The sequence below is a fragment of the Mustela nivalis genome (genome assembly GCF_964662115.1).
Source record: "Mustela nivalis genome assembly, chromosome: 5".
Taxonomy (NCBI): domain Eukaryota; kingdom Metazoa; phylum Chordata; class Mammalia; order Carnivora; family Mustelidae; genus Mustela; species Mustela nivalis.
This window is the reverse complement of record NC_139024.1, coordinates 124,328,297-124,350,534: the sequence shown is the minus strand read 5'-3', so window position 1 is coordinate 124,350,534 and position 22,238 is coordinate 124,328,297. Positions and strand designations below refer to the sequence as shown.

At 41.9% G+C, this 22,238-nt stretch overlaps 1 protein-coding gene across 2 annotated transcripts in view; it reads left to right on the top strand.

Moving 5' to 3' along the window:
- LOC309865935 (conserved oligomeric Golgi complex subunit 2-like) overlaps positions 1-22,238 on the top strand; it is a 44,054-nt gene that overhangs the window by 10,627 nt on the left and 11,189 nt on the right. Inside the window, exons 2-6 of one of the 2 annotated variants that reach the window (XM_082732959.1) lie at positions 8,951-9,112; positions 10,286-10,348; positions 12,579-12,659; positions 17,590-17,769; positions 19,422-19,549. In XM_082732959.1, the coding sequence (XP_082589085.1) occupies positions 8,951-9,112; positions 10,286-10,348; positions 12,579-12,659; positions 17,590-17,769; positions 19,422-19,549 (614 nt within the window). Of the gene's footprint in view, positions 1-7,908; positions 8,057-8,950; positions 9,113-10,285; positions 10,349-12,578; positions 12,660-17,589; positions 17,770-19,421; positions 19,550-22,238 lie in introns of those variants that run through there. The other variant, XR_014312331.1, reaches the window with a different exon arrangement.

The window sequence follows — 22,238 nt, the reverse complement described above, 5'->3', positions numbered from 1 at the left end:
GATTTTGTTCTTTTTGATGGCTGAGTAATGTGTGTGTGTGTGTGTGTGTGTGTGTGTATGTATACCACATCTTCTTTATCCATTCATCTGTTGATGGACATCTGGGCTCTTTCAATAGTTTGACTATAAACATCGGGGTGCTTTTGCCCCTTCAAATCACTTTGTGTACTTTGGATAAATATCTAATAGGGCAATTGCTAAGTCGTTGGGTTGTTACATTTTTAACTTTTTGATGAGCCTCCATACTGTTTTCCAGAGTTGCATTCCCACCAACAGTGTAGGAGGATTCCCCTTTCTCCACATCTTCACCAACATCTGTTGTTTCCTGACTTGTTAATTTTAGCCATTTTGACTGATGTAAGGTGGTGTCTTATTGTGGTTTTGATTTGTATTTCCCTGATGCTGAGTGATGTGGAGCCCTTTTTCATGTGTCTGTTGGCCATTTGGATGTCTTCTTTGGTCTGTTCATGTCTTCTGTCCATTTCTTGACTGGATTTTTTTGTTTTTTGGATGTTGAGTTTGATAAATTCTTTATAAATTTTGAATACTGGCCCTTTGTCTGATACATCATTGGAAAGCAATTGACTTCTGTATTTTAACTGTGTATTGTGCAGACTTGCTATAATCACTTGACTAGTTTCAGGAGGGTGTGGGGTGTGAAGTCTTTGTATTTTCTGTAGACAGTCATGTCATCTGTGAACAAAGTTTTATTCTTTCCCAGGTTGTATACCTTTTGTTTCCTTTTCTTACCTTATTTCATTAGTTTGGCCTTCCAGTATAGTATTGAATAGTAGTAGTAGGAGGGACATCCTTGCCTTGATTCCCTGTCTTCTATTTTCTCAGTATTAATATCATGTTAGCTGTGGATTTTTGGAAACATTCTTTATCAAGTTGAGGAAGTCCTCCTATTCTTAGTTTCCTGAGGGTTAATAATGAAGAGGTGTGGATTTTGTTAAATGTTTTTTTTCCTCCCTTCATTGATATGATCATGTGATTTTCTTTCTGTTGATATGATGGATCACATTGATTTTCTAATGTTGAACATTTTCTAATGTTGCATACCTGGAATAAATCCTACATGACCCTGGTGTATAATTTTTTAATATAGTGTTTGCTTTTATTTGCTAATTTTTGTTGAAGATTTTTGTGTCTGTGTTCATGAGAGATACTAGTTTATAGTTTCTTTTCTTGTAGTATTGGTTTTGGTGTCAGGGTAATAATGATCTCCTAGAATGATTTAGGAAGTACTCCTTCTAGTTTTACTTTCTGGAAGAGATTTTAGAGAATTGTGTAGTATTCCATAAATGTTTGGTTGAATTTACAGTGATTGGGATTGTTAGCAGTAGCCCTCCCTTCTTTCATCTGATATTAGTAATTTATGTCTTCTACCTTTTTTTCTTTGTTTGACTGGCTAAGGGTCTATCTGTTTTATTGATGTTTTCAAAGAAACAGACTTGGGGTTTATTGATTTAAAAAAAAAAATTCCTGGTTTTAATTACATTGATTTCTGCTCTAATTTTTATTTTTTTTCTACTTCCTTTAGGGTTTTTTTTAATGATTTTATTCGACACAGAGAGAGTCAGTGAGAGAGGGAATACAGGCAGGAGGAATGGGAGATGGAGAAGCAGCCTCCCTGAGCAGGAAGCTCTAATGCAGGGCTCTGTCCCAGGACCCTAGGACCATGTCCTGAGCCAAAGGCAGATGATTAACCAACTGAACCACCCAGGAGCCCCTCCTTACTTTAGATTTGATTTTGTTGTTTTTGCCTAAAATGGAAGCTTAGATTATTGACTTTAATCTTTTTTTTTCTAATATTTGCATTCAGTACTGTATTTTCCCTTTAAGCAGCATTCCACACATTTTGCTACATTGTATTTTGTTGAGACTGGTCTCCTGTCATTTAGAAGTGTGTCATTTAATCTCCATGTATTTTGGACTTCTTCAACTATCTTCTGTTACTGATTTTTAATTCCATTGCGGTCTGAGAACATACTTGGTATAATTTTTATTTTTAAAAATTTGTTGTGTTTTGTGGCCCAGAATTATTCTGTCTTGATGAGTGTTCCATATGAGCTTAAGAAGAATGTGTGTTGCACTATTACTGGGCGAAATAGTCTGTGTACATCTGTTGTACGGTAATTGATGGTGGTGTTAAGTGTGCCATGTCTGGACTGAATGTCCACATCTGTCAAATCCTTGTTGCCCTGCTGCTGGATCGGCCCATTAATGATGAAGAAGTGTTGAAGTCACCAGCTGTGATAATGGAATTGTTTATTTCTCCCTGCAGTTCTGTTAGGTTGTGTCTTACCTGTGTTGATCAGGCACACATACCTTAAGGATAATTGTGTCTTCTTGGTCAGTCGATTTCTTTATCATTATGTAATGCTGCTCTTTATGCCTGATAATTTTCCTTCTCTGAAATCTGCTTTGTCTGAAATTCATGTAGCTACGCCATTGTTCCTGTGATTAGTGTTACTTTGGATTTTTTTTAATGTATCCTAGCATTTAACTTGTTGATATTTAAGTTGTTTCATTTTTCATCAAAATATAATTCACAAAGCATAATAGTTGCCATTTTAAAGCGTACTCTTCTCTGGTTTTTAGTATATTTACTGTGTATATGGTACATACGTCACTTCTGTCTAATTCCAGAAGGCTTCCATCACCCGAAAAATAAACCTCTTACTTCCAATTCTCCCCTCCCCTTATTCCCTGGCAATCATGAATCTACTTTCTGTTTTTATGGATTTGCCTTTTCTGGAACATCTCATATCAGTGGAATTGTATAACACGTGACCTTTTGTGTCTGGCTTCCTTTAACCTGAGAGTAGAATGTTTTCAGACTTCACTCGTGTTGTAGCATGTAACAGTTTATTCCTTTTTATGGTTGTGTAAGAGGCTCTTCCACATTTTATGTATCCATTCATCAGTTGATGGAAGTTGGGTATATACTCTTTTGGCTGTTACGAGCAGCGCTGCTGTGCACATTCATGTACAGGTTGTGGCAGGAACATCTGTTGTCAGTTCTGTCGGTGTCATACCCCTAGACGTAGAACTGCTGGGTAATTGTACGTGTGTAACTTCTTGAGGAGCTACCGAGCTGTTTGCTGCCTTAGCCACACTGTTTTACATTCTCACCGACAATACAGGAGGGTTCCAGCTTCTCCGCCTTCTTGCCAGCACTTTTCTTCTTCTTTTTTTTTCTTTTTCTTTTTCTTATTTTACCATAGTTGTCCTAGTGGGTGTGACGTGGCATCTGCATGTGCTTTTGATTCGCATTTCCCCAATGACTAAGGATGTCGAACATCCCGACATGTGCTCTTGACCGTCTGTGTATCATCTTTGGAGAAATGTCTATTCAAAAGTCTTTGGCTTGTTTTTAAATTAGGTTATTTGTCTTTTTGTTGTTGAGTTCTAAGAGTATATTTGCATATTCTGGTTATTAGATCCTTGTTAGACAAATGATTTGCAGATACTCTCTCCCATTCTGTGGGTTGTCTTTTCACATTCTCCGTAGTGTCCTTTGACACACGAAAGTTTTTATTTTGATCAAGTTCAGCTTATCTAATATTTCTTATTGCTTTGTGTATCATGTCTAAGAAAGCTTTTCCCGATCCAAAGTCATACAGATTTTCACCTGTTTTCTCTGAGTGTTACAGTTTTGACTCTTACATTTAAATCTTTGATCCATTTTGAGTTATATTTTTGTGTATGTGTGACGTTGCTGTTCCAAGTTCATTCTTTTGCATGTAGATATTCACTTGTCCCAGTAGTAGGCACTCGAAAAGACTGTTTCCCCCCCCCCCCCATTAAATGGTCTTGGCATCCTAGTGAAAAATCAGTTGACAATAAATGTATGGGTTGTAAATACTTTCTTTTTGAATACTTGGGGAATCTACACTATAAAGTAAAACCATTCCTAAAGTAGTAAAACCATTCTTGGTTAAGTGAAATGGGTCTCTATTATGGCACTGTGAGTTTGGGTTTGCTTTTCACAACAAACGCTGCCTAACCCAGTATTCACAGATGTTCCGAGTTATTTAGTCATGTGTTATGCAACTTTTGTTTATCTGAGAACAAATGCATAAATGGTAAGTTGAGTACTAATATTACCTAATAGCATTTGTTCACTGAGGCTAAGTTATATGATTTATTTATTTATTTATTTATTTAAGATTTTATTTGAGAGTGAGAGAGTGCAGGAGCAGGAGGAAGGGACAGAGGGAGAAGCAGGCTCCTTGCTCAGCAGAGCGCCTGATGTGGAACTCAAACCCAAGAGACTGGGATCATGACCTGAGCCAAAGGCAGATGCTTAACCACATAGGCACCCCAGTTATACAATTTAGAATGCCATCATGAAGTTCAAGAACTTCAACAATGTGTAACTGAGGCAGGGAAAGTGATCGACCTAAAGGTATACAGTTGATGAGTAGGATGGCCAGGATTATGAACCAAGACCCCCTCCCGTGATGTACTACATAACTATGATGTAAGGTCTGAAATTGTCTCAGGAGAGAAAGGTCCAGGCTAATTTGGTCACCAGTGTAAGGAGCAGGTGGCTTTCTGTAGATGACTGTGAAATTACGGTTTGGTATGAAGTCCTTCTCTCCGACACTAGCAGGGTCAGTCTTTGGTTGATTAACTAAAAAAGTCAGTTTAAACAAGTATTCTTAGGGAATGGTACATACAGTTTTTAGTATTTTATTTGGAAAAAATATATGTACATTTATTCTCCATTGAAACAGTGCCAGGTCTTTTCTCTGGAAACTGGCCTGCAGATTAGATTTCTGAGTTATCACAGCACTTGGGTTGCTCAATAGGTTAGGCATCTACCTTCGGTTCAGGTCATGACCTCGGGGTCCTGGGATGGAGTCCCACATTGGGCCCCCTGTTCAGCAGGGAATCTCCTCCCATTGCCCCTTTCCCTGCCCATACTGTCTGTCTGTGTCTCAAATAAATAAAAAGAATCTTTAAAAAAAGTTTTCTATGTTGTCTTTTTTTGCATTCAGTTTCAGTTTCTTTAACTGAATTGAGTGAGAATCCTGTGATCACTCCCTCCCTGCCTGGTACTTGGTCATCTCACCCATACCTAACTTAGCAAAAATTTTCTTATTGATTTCGTTGTATCAAATCTTTCCAAAGTAGCTGTGTTAGTTTTCAAAAGAACAGTGATTTTTTTTGCAGTCATATTTTGTTGGTTTACATAGTGTTTAATGAAAAGTAAGTGTAGGTGTCCTTAACTAGTTTGGGAATCATCACATTTGATACTTTTTTTTTTTAAGATTTATTTATTTGACAGAGAGAAATCACAAGTAGACAGAGAGGCAGCCAGAGAGAGAGAGAGAGAGGGAAGCAAGCTCCCTGCCGAGCAGAGAGCTCGATGCGGGACCCGATCCCAGGACCCTGAGATCATGACCTGAGCCAAAGGCAGCGGCTTAATCCACTGAGCCACCCAGGCGCCCCATCACATTTGATTCTTGCTGACTAAACAGGTCATGGAGTAGCAGAGTCACAGGGGAATTAGATAGTAATTTATTGCCTCTAAGCATATAAGCCTACCAGGGTATCACAGTATTGTAGAGGGGAAACACAGGATAGCTAATCCTGTGAGACCAATACTTGGAAATAGGTTATGAAAGATTTGGAACATCTGTTCAATGGGACACTCAGCATGCACATAAAATATTAATAGAAATGTATGTGTTTTATGTAAAGACATTCAAGTTATATTTTTAGTGGGGAAATTTTTTTTAATAGAATGGGTTTTTATTTTTTATTTTTTTATTCTTTTTTTAAGATTTTATTTATTTATTTGACAGAGAGAGAGAGAGGTCACAAGGAGGCAGAGAGACAGGCAGAGAGAGGGGGGAAAGTAAGCTCCGGCTGAGCAGAGAGCCTGATGTGAGGCTTGATCTCAGGACCCTGAGATATGACCTGAGCCGAAGGCAGAGGCTTAACCCACTGAGCCACCCAGGTGCCCCTAGATGGGAAATAGTTTAGAAGAGCATGAATATTTGTGTGTGTGTGTGTGTGTGTATACACACATATGTGTGTGTACACACATACATAGATAAGGTCTGGGGTTTCCATTCAAGATGGTGGCATGGGAGGATCTTGATCTCATCACTTCTATGAAATACACACTGAATCTATAGCTCCATATGGAAAAATTTCCTGTGGAAAAAACCCTACAACGAGCTGAGTGACTCCTACACATTAGGTGAGTAAGGAAAAAAACCTATGTTGAAGTAAGAATCAGTCTTGCCATAAACCCCACCCCTGGTACAGCGACCTGGGATTGGGAGGGTACTCAAAACCCCAGGCTTCTCCCTGAGGAGCAAAGGGTTTGAGCCCCACTTCTGGCACCCCAACTTCCAAGACGTACATCTAAGAGACAAGACCCCAAAACATCCAGCTTTGGAAGCCATCAGAGCTTGCACCCATGAGACCCACAAGGCTATAGCAAACTGAGAAACAGTTCTTAAAGCAGTCCCGTGAGTAGACTGACCCACCCTGGAACTCAGCACAGAAGCAGCAGACTGAAATGGGATCAGATTTCTGTGAAAGAGGCTCATTTGCTTATCTTAAAGCCCTGAGGGGCAGGCATCTAATTTAACATGGATCTGGGAGCCTAGTAAGGTATTCTCCAAAGATGGAGCTGATGGGTACCATCTTTGCGCTGTCCCTCTGCCTCGCTTCTGCTTTCTGGTATCTCCTGGAAAGGAGCTTGAATGCTCGTATGATGCCCCGAGGTTTGCAGTTGCTACCCAGGTATACCTCTAGATCACCTGGCTCAAGCAGCCAGCAAGACTCACACTCACGGTAGTGAGTATCACAGTATTTACAACAACCAAGACTTGGAAATAACTAAAGTGTCCACCAATGGGGTGAATGGATAAAGACAATGTGTGTGTATACGATGGAATATTAACCATAAAAAGAAGGAAGTCTTGCCATTTGCAACAACATGGATGGACCTTGAGGATATTGTGCTGAGTGAAATAAGTCAGACAGAGAAAGAGAAATACTGTATGATCTCCCTCACATGTGGAATCTAAAAAACAAAACAAAATGAAGTCATAGAGAACAGATTGGTGGTTGCCAGAGGCGAGGTTGTGGAGGAAATAGATGAAGGGGTCCAGTGGCATAAACTTCCAGTTAATAAGATAAGCCTTGGGGATGTAATGTACATCATAGTGACTGTAGTAAATAATACTGTGTATTATTGTATATTAATTTTATTATTTTTTATTAGAAATATGTATTATTAGCCCCAGGGTTACAGGTCTGTGAATTGTCAGGCTTACACACTTCCCAGCACTCACCGTAGTACATACCTTCCCCAATGTCCACAACCCCACGACCCTCTCCATACACCCCTCCCCCCAGCAACCCTCAGTTTGTTTTGTGAGATTAAGAGTCTCTTATGGTTTGTCTCCCTCCCAATCCAATATTTTTTTTAAGATTTAATTTATTTATTGGACAGACAGAAATCACAAGTAGGCAGAGAGGCAGGCAGAGAGAGAGGAGGAAGCAGGATCCCCGTTGAGCAGAGAGCCCGATGTGGCCTCGATTCCAGGACCCTGTGATCATGACCTGAGCCGAAGGCAGAGGCTTTAACCCACTGAGCCACCCAGGTGCCCCCCTCCGAATCCAATCTTGTTTAATTTTTTTTCCCTACCCCCACACCCCCCACTTTGCCTCTCAAATTCCTCATATCAGGGAGATTGTATGATAATTGTCTTTCTCTGATTATTTCACTCAGCATACCTTCTAGTTCCATCCACGTCATTGCACATGGCAAGATTTCATTTCTTTTGATGGCTGCATAGTATAATATATATATATATATATATATATATATATATATATATATATATTTTAAGATTTTATTTATTTATTTGACAGAGATCACAAGTAGGAAGAGAGGCAGGCAGAGAGAGAGGAGGAAACAGGCTCCCTGCTGAGAAGAGAACCTGATGTGGGGCTCGATCCAAGGTCCCTGGAATCATGACCTGAGCCGAAGGCAGAGGCCTTAACTCACTGAGCTACCCAGGTGCCGTATATTATTATATATTTAAAGTTGCTAAAGCTTAATAGTTCTTAGCACAAGAAAAAAATGTGTATGTTTGGTGATGGATGTTAACTAGTCTTAGGGTGATCATTTCACAACAGATAAAAATATGGAATTTTTATGTTGTACGCCTGAAACTAACATGTGTCCATTATATGTCAGTTTCTTTAAAAAGTAATTGATATTTTATTTTTTTAAAAATTATTTATTTATTAGACAGAGATCACAAGTAGGCAGAGAGGCAGGCAGAGAGAGAGACAGGGAAGCAGGCTCCCTGCTGAGCAGAAAGCCCAATGTGGGCTTGAACCCATAACCACTGAACCAGCCAGGCACCCCAAAAGTAATTTATATTTTAAAGAGAAAGACTATGGCACCTGGGTGGCTCAGTCAGTTAAGCGTCTGCCTTCGGTTGAGATCTTGATTTCAGGGTCTTGGAATGAACCCTGGCATCAGGCTCCCAGCTCAGCAGAGAGCCGGGTTCTCCCTCTGCCCCTCCTCCCACTTGTTCTCTCTGTCTCTCTCTCTCAAATAAATAAAATCTTAAAAAAAAAAAAAAGTAAAGAGACCAAAACAAAGTCTGGAAGGATGTGAATCGCTGTGTTAATATTAAGAAGAAAAAGCTGTTTCTATTTTGAGAAGAGCCTCTTTGAAATGTATAATTAAAAGAAATAAAATGCCTGTAGCGTTAGGCAACAGGAGAGAATGGTCTTGGTGAGGGGCCCCCTTTCCCATAATCTTAGGAAGTGAGCAGACCCCCTGATGTCCTGTGTGTGTTCCCCTGCAGTAATACGGCCTCTTATTCTTTCTCTGATCTTATTTTTCTATGTAAAATGTGGTATCAGTGCAATCATTTTTTCTTTCTGGTTTGATTTTCAGGAAGATTTCAACGTCGATCACTTTGTGTCTGACTGTAGGAAGCGTGTCCAGCTGGAGGAACTAAGAGGAGATCTGGAACTCTACAATAAACTTCTTAAAATAGCCATGGTCGAGCTCATCAACAAGGATTATGCAGATTTTGTCAACCTTTCCACAAACTTGGTAAACCTGAAATTCACAAGTCCTACACACACACACACACACACACACACACACACACACACACACACACTTTCTCTCTCCTTCATATTTATTAAAAGGGCAGAGTTTTTAGAAACCTTTCAGTTGATTACCCCACCAACCCCACCAGAAACTTGAAGAAATTGCCAATTTCATTAATAAAAGAACTAAACTTTTTGGAATACATTTTTTTGTTTTAGTTTTTATTCATTTAAGGTTGCTCTAGTTTGATTATGTTTCAAATTCATTAGTCAACAGTGAAAAGTAAAGGATAATAATACCCAAGGGGTTGTTTTATTAGTTGCTAAGTGATTACCCTGAAGTCTTCCTTGATTTAACTAATTTGTAGGAGCAAATGTCCACCACTCTTACAATGTTTAATTTACTCCCAGGTAAATGTTTAATTTACTCTGTTAGCCAGAGCTAGGTTGAGGGAACATTGGCCAATATTGATATTTAAAAAGTTTGGTTTTATAAAAATATAAGAATGATTTGCAGTGAGCTTATCAATTGTTTGTAAAAGCCGTTTAGAAATGTTGAATTTTGTTACTTGGCAGAAAAGTCTCCTTGTTGATGCTTCATTTTGTTTTAAATCTGTTTGTCCAGAGAAGCACAGAAAGTTGCAGCTCCGTGGGAATTTCAAGAAGCATTAAAATTAATGATGCACATTTGCTTTTGGGAAATATACCACTAAGATAAATATCCCAATAGGATTAAAAACCTAGAAAATTTTACTTCTGTTTAATTTCTATTTTTCTCAAGGCTTATAATAATGTTTAAGAGAGACGTAGCCCGTCAGACTTTCACATCAGCTGGCTGAGCATCATCAATTACAGACAGAGAACTGTTCACCTTCTGTGAAAATTTTTCACATTCATTTAAAATGTCATCTAAAGGCAAATTGTTCTTAAGGAAACTTTCGTTTCTCCTGACTTCCCTTATTTTTATAGTTTCATGTATTTCAACAGATTTTTTTCATATTCTATGAACAACATTAATGGCCAAATAACACTTCTGTTGTTTAGCTAGTTATGTAGCAAAATACGGTTGTGCCAAAAAAACAAGTTAAATCTGGTACTGCTTTGATCGTTAAATAGATACGTCACTATTACTCCTTATCGTGATGTGTTTGTGCCAACCTGGTTTTGCCTTTAGGTTGGCATGGACAAAGCCCTCAATCAACTTTCTGTGCCTTTGGGACAGTTACGAGAAGTTCTGGTAAGTTCCCATTTAATGAAAACAGTCTGCTGTGACGCCTGTTGTCCTCGTCGGCTTTTCTCTAAGAATTCTTTTCATCTGTTAGTTTGGTGGTACTGGTGGTTGTATTTTAACGGTTCATGATTATAATATTCACCTTCAGAAGAGTTGTAAATGATTTTGTTTTTGCATATGCTAAAAACCTAAAAAAACATGTTCGATTTGAAGAAGACATATTCTCAGAGTAGACAACCTTAAAATGTCAGGGGAGAGGAAGCATATTTCCAAATTCAACTTATTAATGCCACTTTGGTCATATGTAAGTGGTTTCTAACTTACGAATGACTTGTATTTTAACAGTTTGTAATCTTGTAAATATCCCCCCCCACCCCACGTAATCTACGTGTGGTTAGGTTCCTGGGCTGATCTACAAAAACTGTGTAATCCCTAATGGAACTGAAGGATAATATAAATAAAATGTAATACTTAATAAATGTTACATTTGCATGTTCTCTCAGAAAAATCTCTGTTGTGGGAATGGGACTCCCCACCTCTAAGCCATTGGGAATAGGAACTCCACCTGGGTGAACAGTGGAGGGGCAGTTGTGGCATCACTTCTTACAGAAAACTGTGCTGCCCTGTCTCCCCTCCCGCCCCCCCCCCCCCGTCTGTGTCTGGTGCCCTGACTTACGGCCTCTGTCCATTCTGATGCCCTGTCGTAAACTTGTCATAAACGACACCATCCTTCCTTGTGTGTCTCCTCTAGCTTGAGTGGCCTCTTGCGTCCCTCCCCTAAGACAGTGCCTGCATCCTAGAGAGAATATAAGGAGAACATAATTTAAGTGAAGACACAGTACATGGTTAGAACCAAGAAAAATGCGGAGTAATGGAAATATCAGTGCTGAGAAGCCTAGGGGAGGGGCAGGCAGGAAAGAGTTCGTGAAACAGGTAAAAATCTTGAGTTGTGCCTTGAGTTGTAGCCAATACTTTCCATGGTTTATGTCTCATTTGAATTTTACAAAATCTTGTTAAAGATACTTTTCCTTGGAATGGAAGGGATTTTCATGGTCCGCTGTTTGATTCCACACCAGCCGCTGTGGGGCTCTCCCACTGCCTCCTTGGTGTGCCTCTTCCTCCCGGGGCCTCATAGTGGTGTTGTTTCCCAAGCCTAGCCTTCCTTTGGCCTCCCACTCTTCTCTCGAACCCCCTTCCTGGAGGCAGATTTGCTCTCCTCACACAGGCTCCCGTCCCGCCTCACCCCCTGCCATCACCGTATCCCCTCCCTTTTCCATGGCCTGTTTTTATGGCCACTTTGGTCCTGCTCAGCCACAGGCCTGACCTGCCTTTCTGGTCCCAACTCTGAAGCTGTTCTGTGAGATTCTCAGACCACTGAGGGATACGACTATATCTGTCTTCATTGCATCCCTGTAGGCTGCCACAATACTGACGTCCAGGAGGAGTTTCATAATGTTGATGGAGTGAATTAATTCACCTTCCTGTGGAATTTTTGTGATATGCCTACTTCATTCTAGTTGTTTCTGTTAACCTTTGTTTTGGCCCTAATTCCTAATTATCTCTTTATTCATTAGCTTCTGGACATGTTTCTCTACCTCTGTGCTCTGCCTTTTTCTGGTCTTCTGTTCTTCATTCTTGATTCCTGGTATTTCCATACCCACATTTCATCATCATGCATCAGTGCTTTGACATTCTTTCGTTCTCCAAAATATGCAGAATCTAAAGACTTCATCTCAGTGAAGTTGGCCCTCCATTCCTATTTCTGCTTCTCTCCAGAAGGAAGCCTGCAGTGCACATGGCTGTGTGCCTGTCTGACCCTGCCCCTGAGTGTGTGTGCACTTACATCTGCTCCCCATCCCCTCCCCCCCTCGGCAGCTGTGTACACATGGCTTTCAGAGTCCGATTCGAGCCCCGTCGCATTTCCAGACTCTCCTGTACTTTGCTTCATATTATCTGTTCTCCATTCTAAGCCCCCTCATCCCCATAACTTTCACTGTATATGTCATTCTTCTTCTGGCCATGCGACCCTGCCTTCGTGTCATTATGCCCCCAGGTCATGAGTCCCCTCAACAATAACTGTGTCTGGTATATCATGTTTGTTTTTTTTTTTTCTTGTCAATATCTGCATAGTACTGGTGCACAGGTATTAATTTCTGTGGAATTGAATGAGATGTAGGAAATTGATAATGTGACAAAACAATGTCTGTAATACATTTTCTTTATTATTCTTTTAAAGAGTCTCAGGTCATCAGTCAGTGAAGGAATTCGGGCAGCAGATGAACGAATGTGTAAACAAGAGGACATAAGGAAGAAAAAGGTACCCTCCAGTAGATTTCTTATGCTGCATGCCAGTTGAAGCCCTCTCCTCTTGTCTCCGCGAACTTGTCAGCACTATTCAGCTTTTTTCTTTTTTTTTTTTAATTTAGCTTTTTTTCAAAGCTCTCACGCATGTGCATTTTATGCATTATGTCACGTTATCTACCTGAAATAAGAAGACAGAATTTCAGAGGTACCCACACGATCTCAAGATCACCCACTTTTTCCAGAACAAGAAACAGTGATAACTGTTGTCGGTGCAGCGCTTCACAGTTAACGACTGTATAAATTGTCAGCGGCCCTGTAACGAAAATAGGCCTATATTAGAGACTAGGGGAGAAGTGGGCTTTCCAAAGCAAACTCAGGATTCTGTCGTAGGTTTGCTGTTATTTTCTGATCCTGTGTTCTTTATGTTCTGGTGTTCACTTTAATTTTTTCAATTCCCAGTAGTTAGCATGCGGTGTTGGCTTAGTTTCAGGTGTGTGAGACAGGCAATGGCTCTGTACATCTGAGGGCTCACCCCGGGAGTGTGCCCCTTAGTGCTATCTCCAGTTCCAAGTGTCCCCGATATCATTCATGATCATAACGATGTAGGGGCACAGCGGGCATTGGGAGTCTGGGCTTCTGACTCTCGCCTGCTGCTCTGTACAATGTTTTCTATGTGTATTATTAGCATATTTGTTAAAATCTCAGTGGGGAGAAGCCTGTTTGAGGGACCTTCTGTTTAATTCGCCTCTGAATTTCCTCACAGCTTTTGTCCAAAGAATGCTTGTCGTGCGCTTCCAGACAAAACAGTAAGCTTTGTGAGAGCAGGGTGTATTTCTTGCTTTATTTTCTCGTGCCCCTCCCCCACCCCCCGTCGGAATGAATATCGAGCTCCCAGGGGTGTTCCTTATTATTATTATTTATTGAATGGATGACTTTGTATATTTTTGTTCTTTAAGGATGAGAGTTTTCATAATGTCCCTCAACCTCTTTGATAATATTTGTAGTGTAAAAGGTCTTTAATGATTTGGTGCTTGGGCATATAGGTATATGCACATGTAAACTGAGAGGGCCAGTACAATCGGAAGCCAAAGTTAAAACATGAATAAAGGGCCATAAGAAAACAAATGGAGGGGCGCCTGGTGGCTCAGTTGGTTAAACGTCCGACTCTTGATTTTGGCTCAGGTCATGATCTCAGGATCATGAGATTGAGCCCCGCATTGAGCTCTGTGCTCAGCAGGATGTCTGCTCGAGATTCTCTCTCTCCCTCTGCCCCTCCCCTGCACGCGCACATGCAGTCTCTCTCTCTCTCAAATAAACAAATATTTTTTAAAAAAATAGGAAAGAAATGCCCATAGAAAGATTCAGGATGGGGAATAAAAGAAATAAGAGTATAGAATATGAGAAAGCAAAGTCTAGGGTTTTTTTTTTCCTCTATAAACTTGTAATAGAATATGGAACTATGCTTATTCTAGAACTAAGATTTGCATTCTTGAGAATTCTGTGTTTCATAGAAATATTCAAAATATAGCATGCCCTATATATTTGAAGTTAACTTTTGGTCTTATATTTTCCTGCATTTAGCATGGGAAATAAAGATGATTAAGAGTAAAGATGGTGACGTTTTTTGTTTGCTTAATTTTTATTTTTATAGATGTGTGTGTTGAGGCTTATACAAGTTATTTGATCAGTTGAAAAGATTGAAAAAATCTTAAATTCACAAAGTTCGAAAGAAACCTCTGCACTAGAAGCAAGCAGGTAAGCATTTTTTTTTTAACTAAGTAGCACATAAATTAATACTTCACATCCAATCTAATTAGGCGGGGACGGCTTAGTTAGAATTCATTTCTGAACAAGAAGGAAATCCAGGTTTGTGGCTAGAATGTAGCTCCAGGAGAGTGGAGAGCATGAAATGGTGAAATCTATAACACGTTCCTATAAACCCTTTGGTTATAGACCACAGTTCCAACACGTCATTATGCTTGCAGTGTAAAAGTATATTTGGAATCACCTTCCCTGAGGACTAGCAAAGTCCTGTTGATCTTTAAGGCATACCTACCATTCATCTTGGTTTTTCTCCATCTCATTTTTTTTCCTAGACATGCCCAGAGTATTACCATTGATGTATTTTGCACCAGCATTATATTATTATGAAACAGTATAGGACATATCCAGTTGAAATTTAAAAACAGGAAAGAAAAAACTTGTGAAATAGGAAAAAGATGATGGCTCTCTTTGTTATACTGTGATTGTCTTGTTCCCTTCCTGGTGTGAATTTTCAATCAGCCAGGGTAGATGAGTGACTCAGAAAATGAGTAGTTAGGTCCTGTCAGCACTGTGAGACGCACAGTGGTGCAGTGGGAGTAGCCGGGGCTGGTCCTACACATACCAGCTGGGCTGCCTGCGTCAAGGTCGCCTGGTGCCCTGAGTGCTCTGTTGTGTGACGCTAACAGTCCCTCCCCTTGCAGGCGGAGTTAGGTTTCTAAATTTTAGGAATTAAGGTTTTAGATTTGGAAGGAACTTGAGAGACCATATGCTCCACATGTCTCATGATGGAGATTAAGAACGGACACATCCCAAAGGTAGCGATTCTCTGGTCCTAGGTCTCTGTCCCCTTTCACATCAAGGCATTCAACTAAGTGGTCAGCCTCCACTGTGCTTGTGTCTCTAGCCCGTTGCACTCGTGCTTCTGCCCCGTTCGTCCACACTTAGCAGACAGTCTGCACGTGGCCCTTCTGCAGCCCGTGTGTCTCCAGCGGCTCTGCTTCACTGTGGCCCTTGGCAGCGCCTGCAGCCCCTCCAGCCCCTCCAGCCATGTCCACGTTCGGCCCCTGGAGAGCTGGCCCTCCAGTGTTCTTCCCGTCTTTGCTGTTGCTGCTGTGCTCCTCGGATAGAAACACCTCAGTGATCTCTGTGTCTACAATCCTGTCCCTTTGCAACACTGTCCTTGATAAACAGACATTGTGCGCTTTCTTGCTCAGAATTACCTTGGAGGACTTTTTTCTCCAGAAGAGCAGCTCTGAGCTCTAGAGTCAGGAAAGCCAGAGCAGCGTCAGCGCACAGTAAATCCATCATGCTCTGCCAGGCCCAGAAATGCCGAGAAAAGGATAAATAGGAAATGCGCATGGGATCAGTCAGTAGAGGTTGGGATTAGGCTTTGGCACTGTTCGTGCCAAGCGCTTGCCTTCCCTCCACACCGGTTCTGATGCTCTGGGACGGGGCACACCATGGCAGGTCTCCAGAGATTTTGGGTTTTCTTACAGTGTGTTTCCTCACTACCTGACTGCCCATCCTCAGATGTGGGATGCCTCATAGAGCCCAGCAGGGGCTTTGGGGCCTTTGTTGTGGTTTTTTTTTTTTTCTTTCACTGTTCGACTTCCTTCTGAATGGGGTTGATGCTTTCTAATGTGGGGGGCAAGAGGAAGTGTATCCAGTCCACTTGATGGCAGATGCACTGTGAGTGATTTCTCACCAGCTCCCGGAGCACCGAGCTTGCTCTTTCTGCCGTTGGGTAAATTTAAACTTGGAGTCCACTGCTCTGAGCGATTTCCCAGGTTGCTGCTAGGCGGTCAGTTTTAGCTGATTGAGGAGACAGCAGTAGTTGGTACTGGGGAGGTACTTGGGAGGGAGAATGAGGCAGGCAGAGAAGATGAGGGGACTTCAGGTATGAACGGTAGGACAGGGAAAGAGAGAGGAGGGGGTTAGAGAATGGGAGAAGAAGGGAGAAGAAGGGCACGAATGGGAGAGCCCGAGGAACGTGGAGGAATCATGCAGTTGTACCCACACTGACCTAAAATAGCTCCATCCCCTTGCCTGGGCCCTGTGGCCCGGGCCAGGCTGCGTCGGTGGCTTCTACGACCTCCCCGCTCCTCACCCCTTGCACTGGGGCCTGCTGCACAGACAGTTTGTCATGAAAATTGATGGCGTTCAGGTGCAGGTGCCTGAGCGCTCTAAGGCATGGGGGGCGGTGGGGGTGGCAGGTTTTAACTTTGGGAATTACATTTCTCTAATTGTCTCTACTAGCCCTCTCTGGACTAGACAGATTTTGGAGAGAATTGCCACAGAATTTAACCAGTTACACTTTCATGCTGTTCAGAGCAAAGGCATGCCTCTTCTGGACAAAGTAAGACCAGCAAGTGTTGGTTTTGATTTTCAATTTGCTGTTTGCGAATTTCCTGGATGATTTTGGTTTGACCTAGCATTGCCCCTGATAATTGCTACTCTACAGGATTTTGAAGCTAGCTTTGAATTTTTTTTTTTTTTCAGTGTCTCCTGCTTGGGACCCTGCTTCCATTATGTCACACTAGATAGATTTTGTGTAAAGACACAAGCGTAGTCTCCAAACTATGCAAGTAAAATTAATTCTGAATTTCATGTAACTTGACACATCATATGATGTAGTCAGAGTTCATTTATCCAAAGCCCTTGACTGGGTTTAAATGCACGTTTGTCAGATTTACTCCGTAGCTTAAGAGGCAAATAACTTTTTGTCATTCCGCAATTGTCTAAACTTCACTTTGATGAAGCCGACTTACTTTCAAAGAAATCATAGGGAGGAGACGCCTCAGTGGCTCAGTCATTTAAGCCACTGCCTCTGGCTTAGGTCATGATCCCAGGGTCCTGGGATCGAGTCCCACCTTGGGCTCCTTGCTTGGCAGGAAGCCTGCTTCTCTTTCTGCCTGTGTCTCCTTGTGTGCTTGTGCTCTCTCTTGACAAATAAATAAATAAAAACCTTTAAAAAAAAAAGAAAGAAAGCAATCATGGGGAGAAGAGATTCATTGTTATTCTCTAGGAAATGTTGGGATTTTAATCTTACATATATTCTGGTAGAATTAGAGGCTCGCTTTATATATATAACACATATGTATATAAATTATACACATATATTTGAGCTTTTAGAAACTGTGGTGCCTGGACCTTCTTTCCTGGTCTCTCTGTTCTTGCAGCGTATAGCCCACATTACGGCCATGCTGCAGCAGTCCCTGGGAGGCCTGCTGCTAGAAGAGCTTCAGACTTCCAATGTGGACATCATACGGCACTGCCTCCAGACTTACGCTACAATTGACAAGACACGGGATGCAGAGGCGTTAGTCGGTCAAGTACTGGTGAAACCGTACATGGATGAGGTTTGTGCCCCCATGCACCTCATTCCACAAATACAGAGCATCTAATCTGGCTTCGTTTCTTGACTGGGTGCAAGAGAGCTCAGGGCTCTTCCTTGAAGATGCTCTTAGTTCCTGCTCTTCTGGTTGTAAGAAAAGGTTGGTCCCGCTTGGTGCCCATCAGCATGGCAGGAATCAGGCATGCACTCTGGTCTCTTACAGTGATGCCATAACTCAGGGATCATCTTAATTTAGTAGGGGTGAGGGACTTGCCTAGGAAGAAGGTACAGATCAGAACATTTTCAGGTCAATTTCCATTTCCATAAGTTATACGTTAATGAAGTTGCCGAAAAGCATGACCCCACCAAGGTGCCCATGCCCACTGGAGGAGCTGGAAGACAGCTCTGTGCGCAGGGAAAGTCTGTGAGGGGAAGCGTCTGCGCAGAATTGATGTGGCCTAAGTCTTGAAGACCATGGGGGAGTTTGCCAAGCTAGGAAGTTGGGAGGGAGGGAATATTCAAAGATAAAGGGCTTTGAAGGGCGAGTTAGCGGGGTAGTACCTTAAGTCCAGAACTTGGTTACCCAGTGTTCTTGACCTTTAAGGATACAGTTAAATACAGGGAGTCAGTGTATCCTGCCTCTGAGCGGCCGGAGTATGGGCTGCACCATGTGAGGCCGCCAGCAATCAGCAGCTTCCAACTTAGAGAGCGTCGGTTTCATCTAGTTCAAGCTGACAGAAGTCATGAAGCCAGTCTCAGCGTTTGAGGGCTTTCTTCCAGTCACCTGCCAGTGCAAGTGTTCTTTCTGTCTGGTAAGTATAAAGCTACCAACCATGACTTCAGGATGAAAGGCTTCCAGTTTTAAAACGAGACAGTATCCCAGTGATAGAAGTGAAATTGAAGGATTAATTTCAGTAATCTTCTCAGCTTCATTAAGACTACTAAAAGTAAATGATCTGTCAGTTCTTTGTATGTATCCTATTATAGTTCATAGCTCTCTCTGTGGGGGTGAAAAAGATCACATTATTCTTTGTCACTAAATGAAAATATTTTAGTTATTTAATTTATGCCCTTTTCATTGAACTGAATCTAATATGCTAAATTAGGGAAGTACTTTACGTTTCCGTGTCATTAAATGAACTGTGGCCACGTTTGTATTTTAAGTTTGTATGCTTGTCATTCACCTCCTGCAACTCAGCCTCACCAAAAAAAATTAAATACTAAAGCAAAATAAGATGTGTTTTCTTCCATCACTTTCCATCTCAGCCCTTTCCCTGTTCTGGAGACGGTAGAGGATAAGGCCAGGGTGAAGATGGTACAGAGCTGTTGTCTGCAGATACAGTATTTCGCTTTTAAGCTCAGAAGGGAAGCAGATGAGTGTGTGTGATGTTTTAGCTTCAGGCCAGTCTCTGTCCCTCAGCCTCTGTGTCCCCCAGGGTTGGAGCAGTATTCCCAAATCCCGGGACCTAGATTTTCATGCCATTGTTACTTACCTCCTGTTTAGAAAGCATACTGAGTGGGGAGGAGGAAGGACAAAGTGCATTTTTAAGGTTTACACAATTCTTTTCTCTGTAGTGTATAGTTCATACTTCTCTTTTAGGTGCTTTAAAAACAAACAAAAACACAAACAAACAAAAAAATAAATAACTAAAAATAAAACGCTCTTCCTTCTGCTAGGTGATTGTAGAGCAGATCGTTGAGTCTCATCCAGACGGCCTGAAGATCATGTATGCTAATAAGCTCCTGGAGTTCGTTCCTCACCACTGCCACCTTCTTCGAGAGGTCACAAGAGGAGCCATCTCAAGGTGACATAAAATGCTGTGTATGCACCTGAGCTCAGTTTAGTGACCACCTGTCACCTCCTCATGTGCCGCTGATCCCTGGCTGTCCTGTCTGACCCGGGAACGTGGGAACGTGTGCTTTTCCCTATTTGTTACCAGTGCTGTGAGGCAGGTGTCACTTGCCTGGGTTTACAGGGAAGGGAATGAAGAGTGGGGACAAATCTCAACGGTGACATTTGTGTGACTCCAGAGCCTCTGCTTTTCTCTTGTCTATACTGTCTCCTTAACCAGGCTCAAAATCAAAATTGGTTTCCTTCCATTATTGTGATGTCATCATCGGTCTAGAAATACCAATTCATTTTAATTCAACACGTTTTATACTGATGGCAATTAAAGTCATGAACGGTTTTCCCTCCCTCTCTTATTTCATTTCCATGGCTTTCCAGTTCTGTTTCATGAATATCCCATTACCTTCCACCATCTCCGTCATCCCAGTCCAGACCTTTGTTGCCTTTTGTTCGAGGGTAGCGGGCTCTCCCCACCTGGTCTCCCAGCTCCACCTGTCCCTCTTCATTGCAGCCCTCAGCTGTCCCACCTGCCCAGAGCTCTTCAGCCTTCCTGAGTCGCTCGTGGCTTCTCATCGCCCACAGAAGAGCATCCAGTCTTCCTGGCGTAACCTGTGACCGTTGGTGCTTGAGTCCTAGTGGTTCTCCGCTGTAGAACTTTCTACTGTGGAACTTTCCCCCATACCACTATGGTTCCTGGCCAGACAGGAGCACTTGACCTTCCCTAACACACCTGGTACAGAAGATCCCTGACTTCACCTTGGTTCAGTTTATGGTTTTTTGACTTTTTATAATAGTGCAGAAGTGATATGCATTTAGTTTGGATCTTTTCCCAGGCTGGCAATCTACAGTAGGGTCCTCTTTTGTAATGCTGGGCAGGGGCAGCGAGCACAGCCCCCAGGCAAACCACGTGATCACAAGGGTCAGCAACCAACACACTTGAACCGTCCTGTTCTGGCTTTCAGTGCAGTGTTCAGTAAGTTACATGAGATACCAGACACTTTATTGTGAAATAGGCTTTGTGTAGAGGATTTTGCCCAACTGTGCAATACTGTAAGTCTTCTCAAGACATTTTAAGTTTGGCGGGGCTAAGCTCTGATGTTCAGTCACTTAGGTGTTTTCCATGCATTTTCAACTAAAGAGATTTCCAGCTGAACAATGGGTTTATTAGAAGCCGAGGCCGTCATAAGCCGAGGAACATCTGTCTATACTGTGCACCTCTGTGTTTTCCTTCATTGCTTCCTGTCTCTTATTCCTTTGTCTTTCTGTTGATCTGTCACTCCACATGAAGCTCCAGTCAAATACAACTTCTTTTTTTTTTAGGTTATTTATTTATTTACTTATTAGAGAAAGCATAAGCAGAGGGGGAGGCAAAGAGTGAAGCAGGCTCCCCACTGAGCAGGGAGCCCGATGTGGGACTCAATCCCAGGACCCTGAGATCATGACCTGAGCCACCCAGGCGCCCCCAGGCTATGGTTATTTCAAGAAAAAGTCCTATTTGTGAATTCTTCATCTAGTGAAGATGAATTAAAATCAGAAAGTCAACTCTGCCACCTTTAAAAACCCAGGAACAGAAAAAAATTCCACGAGCAGGTATAACCCTATCCACAATAAATCACTTTCAATCCAGTCCTGAAAACTAATACAGAGTAGGAAGAAAGCATTACAGAAAAATTTTGTTTTCATTAATCAAGCTGTAAAATAACGGGCCTTACATGAATGCCCTTTAGGAAGACAGTTCTTATAGTTTTATGTTGATGGAAACTCACATTACATTCAAAATGCATGTTAAAACCATGACTGTAGATTAACTACCACTTTCAGTCGTCAGAAGATGAAAAATGGTCAAGAGTCACCCAAACTGAATCCTGGTTCCTCCTGGAAAATGTGTTCCTAAATATTTTCCCCCTGAACTACTGTGCTCTTTCTGTATCTTACACAGCAGACACTGCGTTGCACAAACACATCCAGAAGGCCTTTGAGGGCTGACAGCCTGCTGGAACAATGAGGAATTCACCTGGGTTTCTGCCTTTCTGCCGGGCCCAGAAAGTTCTGGGTAACCCAGGTGACGTGTCATGAGAATACATGTGTAGCTCACACCATATGTATTATCTCCTCAGGGTAGACACCAAAATCCATGTTCGTTTATGAAAATCCGAGATGCGTACAGAAATCAAGAGTGATTCTGTCATCTTGAAAGAAAAACACACTGTTGCACTGCCACATGCCTCGTTTCTTCTTGAGTGACTGCAGGAAGTAGCGATTGCAGTCAGAAATCTCAGAAAGAAAAATTAGAGTAAGGGCAACACCTGCAGTTTATTCCTGAAAATACTTGGAGAACGACTGTGACCAATAAACCAGGGCTTAGTTCATGAGACTATGTCAATGAGCTTATACCATCCCATGTCCTGGTCAAACCCTCATGTCTGGGAGATGGAGGGACGTCTTCATCTTCCAGAGCTACTCTTAGGGAAAAAGGTGGAGACCATACTGACTGAGTCCCTACTTCAGCAGGAGAGCCAAAAACACCTTGCCCCTCCATAATCCCAAATGAAAATAAACATCTCGGGGCGCCTGGGTGGTTTAAGCTTCTGCCTTTGGCTGGGATCGAGCCCCACGTCGGGCTCTTTGCTCAGCAGGGAGCCCAC